We start from the raw sequence: 7,664 nt of genomic DNA, 5'->3' as shown, positions 1-7,664 counted from the left end.
TTGCGCTTTCACAATGAAGATTTTATTTAATAAAACATTAGACTCATGTAGGGAAACTCCAGCTTCCTTTAAAAATATAAGGTCTTGGACTTTTTTCTAGGTGTACTTCTTCAATGTCAATGAATTGTTAGGAAAGTTGTGTTTGTTTTTCCATACTACTTATACCAAGTTCTGTATCAACAAATGTAAAAACAAAACAAAATACACTTCTCCCAAAGAGTGAATTGATAATTTTAAAGCATTGTATTAAAAAAGTTCATAAGCTTTCTGTCGTTATGTAATTAATATAGCCCATTTCACTTGCTCTTCCATTATAAATGCTTGCTTTATAATCCATTCTTCACTGTAACATATCCATTCTTTGGCTCTCGAAATTAATCTCATTAAACAAAACAAAAACTAATACTATGATGTTTTAATTTCCAAAGATATTTATAAGTTGCTTAATTAAATAAGAAAAAAACAGAGCTTTAGTTAACTGCCAAGAAATTCAGACAAAACCAAAAAGCTACATTAAATATAAACATTAACTTCACATTAAATTATTTATTGAACAAATTGAAGATGACATCTGTTATTACAAAATCCTTGATTATCTTATATCATCGACACATAGGTATAAGACCTGCATTTGAAAAGTGAATAGAAATACGAAAACATCTCTTTCCCAACCCCAAGAAAAACAGAAAAAACATATGATTTTATAATTAGCTTGTAAAGCTAAACGTTTCATGAATTATATATATTTTTTATAAATCAAGAATGACAACATTAATTAATTTGTCTTTCTGGAAATGTAAAATTAAGATAGCATGAAATTACTCATAAAACTAACAGATCTGGAATTTCAATATTTGCAAGATAGTATTTCTATCATTAGTTTTCAGTTTACCTAATCAAGTGACAAATATTAAATTCACCATACTGTGTATATTTTTTAATGAAAGTATATCATCCTATCTAGATTTATATGATAAAAACAAGTTAAATCCATGTTTTCCTTTCAATATATGCACTTTAAAATGACTCAATGAATTCACATGGAAACGTTTCCCTATATTGTATATCCAGAAAAATGTATGGAATAGTATTTTTAAATCAGATATTATATCTAAGATTGTAAATATCCTAAGAAATTAAATCAAGTATGTAAATAATCATTATTAATTTTTGTCTTAGCCACAGCATGGAAAAATGTACATCTTTATTAGTATAAAGAGATATTACTAGAAAAGTTCACATCTTATGCATAAATGAAAAAAGCTAATTAAAGAATCTCGTATTCTAAAAGAGTTATTCTTAGGCCAAAATTTAGTAGTCCAGACACTGTTAAAAAGGAAGTTAACTGATAGTGACCAGCCCTTTTCTAAAAGGTGTCATTGTTTACTTATACAGTGGAATTGGCAAATTACACTTATTATTTCTCTGAATTTTAAAGAGGGATTCTGATAAATTTATTGGATCCAATTAATTTGCAATTTCAAGAGAACTAGTTTGATCAGTTATGCAAAACTATAAAAATATTTTTCAACTAAACAAAAAGCACAATGGACAATAAAAGAAATGAGAAAATTAAGATATTTTAATAATAATAATGAATAATTTGGAAAAGTGTATAAGGCAAAATTCCCAGAAAGTACTAAAAGGAAAAAAAAAAAAAAACTACAGAAAAATTCTGAAAGTCTGTTCTGTGACAAACCTTCATGACCAAGTTACGAAGGTAATTAACATTTTGAAGCTATTGAGACTGAAGTTTCCTTGCAGGCCCCACCCATACCCCCATCACCAGAGTCATCCACTTTTGTGTAGTTTACATATTCGTCTTCAGCATACATCATTGAACTGAATCTTTAACCTCATTTTTCTAAAACAACTTTAATAATAGTTTTAATACTAGATTTAAAGGGCTCTTGAGCCATGACTTTAGGAAATGAATTTTAATTTCTTTCTCAAACAAGCCTTAAATTTTCTGAAAGATGTTTCTTTTATCCTGAATGAAAGAAAACAAAACAAAAACAACAACAACAACAACGAAAACTGTGTCCTTAGGGTCCAGCATATTAAAACTGGCAGGCTGATTTCAATCTTGGTCTCAAACAGTTTTTGCTTTCTGCTGTCCTTCTGTCTGTTGCGAAGGTGATCAATCACAGGAATTCTAACTGCCATCAATACCCCTTTGTAACTGCAACGGTTCAAATAAACTCTTTCCATCTTCAATAACTGACACAGTGTCAACATCTGCTTCCAATAGAGTTGTTTCTTTTTTTCTGAAGTAGAGTAAATCTGCTGACTGAGATCGTAAAGGGTTGTGTGTTTTTTTTCCTCCCCTTTTCATGCGGATGATTTTTTTCCACCATATTTTGCAATTTTTCCTCCAAGGCAAGTAAAAAAAAAAAGGATAACTTCAAAAGAGATGTTTTTATTCCAGGTGCTAAGGAAGCCCAAAATATAACCGAAAAATATAAACTTTGGTAATTTAATGAAACTGTTGCCTTAGTATTGGAGAAAATAATCCATACAGTCCTGAATGAATAGAATTTTAGAATATGTAAGAAAATTCAGAGTTGGACCTACATACCACTAAGAGGTTAACTTATTTTCCTTCATAAATGGCACACTAAAATATGAGAGATAATTAATAAATTTACATTTTATCTTCAACACCTAGTAGAAGGCAAAAATTATCTTGCAATAATTTGTTACGGAAAAGCACAGTCATGTATCTATTTGATTGCTACAGAAATGGGTATGGAGAGTAAAGAGAAGGGACATTTTGGGAGCTCAATTTTATGATCTACTTACTCAACTGATAGACACGTGTGGTAGCTAGCACTTATTAAACATCTACTATGAGACAGACGATTGATCATATGTATGATTTCCAACCTTCACAGCTGGCCAGTTAGGTATTATTATCCCACTTATTCAGGAGATAAATAAACAAAACCCCAAATCACACACATCTTATTGTGGCTAAGCTAGAATTTGGAGAATGCCTTAATGCCCAAGCCAATGCTTTTTTTCCATTAATTCATTCTGCTTCTCTAGTCAACCCCCAGTCACAACTCTACACATACATACTTTCTTTTCCATCACTTAATGCCACTGCCCCATTGACTTAATTTGGCAAATATTATTTAACAAAGGGACAGTCAGTAAGGAATAAAATACAGTTTCTTGAAAAATAGTTTCTGATTGCCAGCTTAAAGTACAAATGTAACATAAAACCAGATAGCAAATGTAAAAGCTAGATAGATTCTGTCACATGTTCTACAGGTCTTAAAGTAGGAATGGGCAAATACTAGTTGCATAATGAATAACAAACTCCTCCACGGCATGCTTTATGCCAGTCTAGAATGCTTTTTTAAGTTTGTTATAAAGTTAAAAAAATTAATTCCTCAATTATTTGCAATCCACTAGTTGTCATTTACAAAATTTAGAGCAATCCTGGCCATTTTTGCTTAAAATAATTATGTAAGTAATTTTAAGAGGAAAGGGAAAGGCGAAAAATTACTGGGGGAAGTTAGAAGGGATGGTTAACCTTCTTAAGAAGAAACGTTTTTTAAAAAGTTTAGAGACTCTTTTTCAAATAAACAATGAGGGCCCAATAACCTGCTGAGATCTGTCTTGTTCCTTAGCTCATTGTAGTTTAGTGTTGGAAGGAAGCATAGATTAGATGTCAAATAAATGAGATGATTTTCTACGGTTTAACTCACAGATCTTTAGAAACCTTGGATAATGTCTCATTTGTAAATTAGCCAAAGGTGTAGTGGTTCCAAGTGAAATTAGAGAGGGAGGTGGGAGTTCTCAATACAGTAGTATCTCAGTTTTCGAACACCTCCATTGACGAACATTTCGGTTTATGAATGCTGTAAATTGTATAGCTCTATGGTATGATTAGATAGTAAAATTCTTGCTAATTTGAAGTTTAAGGGGTTGATTTTAAAAGTCTGGAATGGATTAATCCATTTTGCATTATTTTCTATGGGGAAACCGTGCCTAGGTTTTCAAATGTTTCAGAACTCGAACAGACTTCCAGAACCGATTACGTTTGAAAACTGAGGTACCACTATAAAGCCAACAAAGTTCAACAGCATCATTTTGATGTGAGGAAACCAGACCCAGAGAGTGTTAGCATTTTAAATTTCAAGTAAATTCAGAATATCATGCTAAATTACAATTCATCCTCTTTTATAACTTCTGGTGGTAACATTAATATGATCATAACAAGGGGATGCCAGACCATTACAGAGAAGCACGTACTCATTCATTTTGTACTGAGATTTCGATACACTCCTTGCGTATCAAGGATCTAATCCCTGCCATACGCCAACAACACCTGGGCTTGTTCTCAGCAGAATAGCTCACTTACAAATCTTTCCTGTGGAAAGCAGAATTCAGGTCCCCAACTTTTGGGGGGCCTCCAGAGCAAAGGAATATTTCATCTTATTGTTGCCAAGAGTCACACAGGGCACAGTCTCATTTCAGGGTGAAGCTGTCGAATCATCTGCTCTCTTTCAATTCAATTCGGTAGAGAATAAGGAAAGGAGCAGAGAGTGAATACTTTTCTTCTCTAAATTGGGAAAGTCCAATTTGAATTATCTGAATGGGATGGAGTACACCACCGTTCTAAGAGAAAACGCAAAGGAAGTTAATAGGTTATAGGAGAAAAATAAATAATCCTCAGTGAGTCATCCTATGTGAACTATCAAATACTTTGAAAACTCAGGAGGACACAAGATGAAACCAATTTTATAGACTCATTCAGCTCTGTGCTCCACAGATTTGGGCAAATTACAAATAATTGTATCAAATCAAATGGTAAATCAAAATATAGATAATTTAACCAAGCCAGTCCCTAGAAATCCAAGTTGATATCATTAGTGAGTGGAAGATACTTTAAGTTTGGATCTCACATTAGGTAAAAATGTGTGTATTATGCTAAGGAGAGTCTGGTTAAGAAGAAGCAATGTAAGAAGTGATGAGAACACAGTAAGACAGTGTTATAGATGTATAACGCATGAGATGCATCAGGAAAGAAAACTAGTATGTAAAATAGAGTTAAGGGAAATATTTGAAATTTATCTGTGAGAACTCTGCCTAGCTAAGCAGAGGTTGTGTCGTTCTTATATCTGTAACATTCACATATGTGATTTATACAATTTACGATTGAAAGTGGTATTTCATTAAACATTGTATTTCATGTGGCTGAGGACAGGGATGGGGAAAATTGTAGAAATGTTTTTACCAAATAAAAATTTCTATATAGCATTAACTTTTTAACATGACCCATCTCTGGAAGCAGCTGAAAGAACAGACTTTGCATTAAAAGTCCTTAAAATGTCTTTAACTGCTACTTTCATCATCCTAATCTTTTCCTAGCAGGGTTTTAACGATAATTACATCTTCACCTGATTTAGATTCTGAGGGCCATGTCAAGTTGAATCCAGGGTTTTCAAAAATAAATTTCAAATAATAAATTGTCAATTTATTAAACCAATTTCAGTAAGTGTGGCATAAATCCAAATTTAAACTTCATTTTCCCTATTTTTTTCTTAAAATTAAATCAACTAAAACCAGATTTAAACCAAAAAAAAAAAGACTTGCAAAAATCTGTGTTTAAAATATTACATATACAGTATATTAGGTTCAATTCACAATGATAGGTAACATTATCAGAAACAGCCACTCAGTTAAAGTCTTTGTGATGTGTCTAGTACCTGCCCAAATATTATCCCTTCAAACTATCTCCAGGAAAAAAAAAAAAAAAAAGTCCACTGAAATATGACCTTAAAAATGGCCATAAACAAATAATTAGGAACAAGGAAAATAAATCACTGGAACTCAAAGGTAGCATGGTTAAATGCATTTTTTTTTCAGGAGTTTGATAAAACTCTGGTTCTATTTATCAAAGTCGGATGGACTAGAAAAAGAATTACATGTGCTAGGCAAACTCTCCATCTGATTGAAAGTTTATGAAAAACTTTCTTAACCTCTTTGGGAGAAATCAAAGTAATGAAATATCCTTTCTTTAGTGTGGCCATTAAAAACTTCCTTTTGAAGCTATACATGTAACTCAAAGCTAAGTAAACTAGCAAGGAATTAAATCTTCTCTGAGATAATGTGACACAATACTATATTGGCTTAGCTATGGTGCTATTTTTGTAAAAAGGAGAAACTATCAAACACTTGAGGTAACCTAGAAAGCACAGAGCATATCACAGACATCTTAAAAACAAGCATTTTAAACATTTTTGCCAGTGCTTCTCTGAGAGCAAGTTCTTTAAACAGAACTTAACAATGTTTACAATATTAAAAAACATACATCCCTCAAAAATAGCCCATCAATACTAAATCAAACTTTCTGTATTTCTACAAAAATAGATGCACGTAGAGCTACACACTGTATTCCTGAAAGAATGAGCATTTTCATCTGTGGTTCATCTTTTCCTGACAAGGTGGTTGGTTCAAAAAAATCAAAATGAAACAAAAATTAAACCATGTATTGATAAAAGCAAGACAAAAATAAAAAGAGAGTTGCACAGTTGGCAAAGGCTCAGATGAGGGGAAAAAAAGCAAACAAATAAAAATGCTTTTCTTCAATGTCTAGGACCCACTCTGCTTTCTCAAGAAAAGGCTCCAAACCCAAGTCAGCTGGCTGACACTTCCTCTTGTACTTCCATGTCTACCGTGTCCCACTGCAGAATGGAAAACCCTGGCAGCATCTTTTCCCAGTGGGCCTGTGGATTCACACTCCAACCTGACTTGATAATACTGTGTTTCAGTACCATGGTGATTCCTTACTCTTGTCTTGATGCTGTAGACCTAGAAAAGGTGACAATGAGGAAAATGAAAAGCATTAATACACGCAACCTTTAAAAAATGGGCATAATCTACAATGCATTGGGTATAGAAACCAAAAGGAGCAGAAAGGCAACTATGCGGTATGGCCTAAGGACCACTTTAGCTCTAAGGAAATTCTGTGCTTGAGCTCACAATTTTCTAAATGCCAACCAACACAGTAGGTTACAAAAACTCTAGACTAGAGCAGTGTTATTTGTACAGTACAATATAGTTACTGTGGGTTTTATTTCCTTGGAGTATGAGTGAATAAAATAAAATAGAAGTGAAATAAAATAAAAATTAAATTAACTTTTATTTTTAATTTCAAAAGGATACTGTGGGAAAACCATGTACCAATCTTTGGGACATTCAGGCAGCACTTCAGTTAACACTTTTCAGCAACAAAAATGATACTTTTGGGGCTAAAGTAGTGAATAAATTCTGGTGTTACTTTCAAATGTATTCCATAGTGGAATTGCTATAAATCGTGGTTAAAAACTGACTCTAGTATTGTTAGTAAAACAGACATAGTTGGTTCATAGCTAATAGTACAAAACTATATTCTATTTATAAATTTTCTTATTTTTATCACATTTTCATCCAGAAAATATTTAAGACGGCTTATAAAAAATCCATACTTCATAGCAATAAAAATTATAGATACATTTAAAAGAATAGTGAAAAAGGGAAAATATGTGATCATGTGTAAATTCAAACTCAAAGATAAAATGATTAGGAAGAAGTTTATCAAAGAAGAAACATAAAAAATGTGACTCTGATTTGGTTCTAAGATATTCAGTCAATCGACTAATTTCTCATCT

General features: G+C 32.3%; 1 protein-coding gene across 2 annotated transcripts in view; it reads right to left on the bottom strand.

Annotated features, from left to right (window-relative positions):
* Positions 1-531: 531 nt before the first annotated feature.
* VGLL3 (vestigial like family member 3) overlaps positions 532-7,664 on the bottom strand; it is a 50,094-nt gene continuing 42,961 nt past the window's right edge. For both annotated transcript variants that reach the window (XM_019745441.3, XM_019745442.3), the window contains exon 4: positions 532-6,825. In XM_019745441.3, coding sequence (XP_019601000.1) covers positions 6,782-6,825 — 44 coding nt within the window. In that variant the 3' untranslated portion in view covers positions 532-6,781. The remainder of the gene's footprint in view (positions 6,826-7,664) is intronic.

The sequence above is a fragment of the Rhinolophus sinicus genome, chromosome 17, assembly GCF_057876585.1.
Source record: "Rhinolophus sinicus isolate RSI-liver-muscle chromosome 17, RSI-T2T, whole genome shotgun sequence".
NCBI classification, from domain to species: Eukaryota; Metazoa; Chordata; class Mammalia; order Chiroptera; family Rhinolophidae; genus Rhinolophus; species Rhinolophus sinicus.
This window is presented reverse-complemented; position numbering and strand designations above follow the sequence as displayed.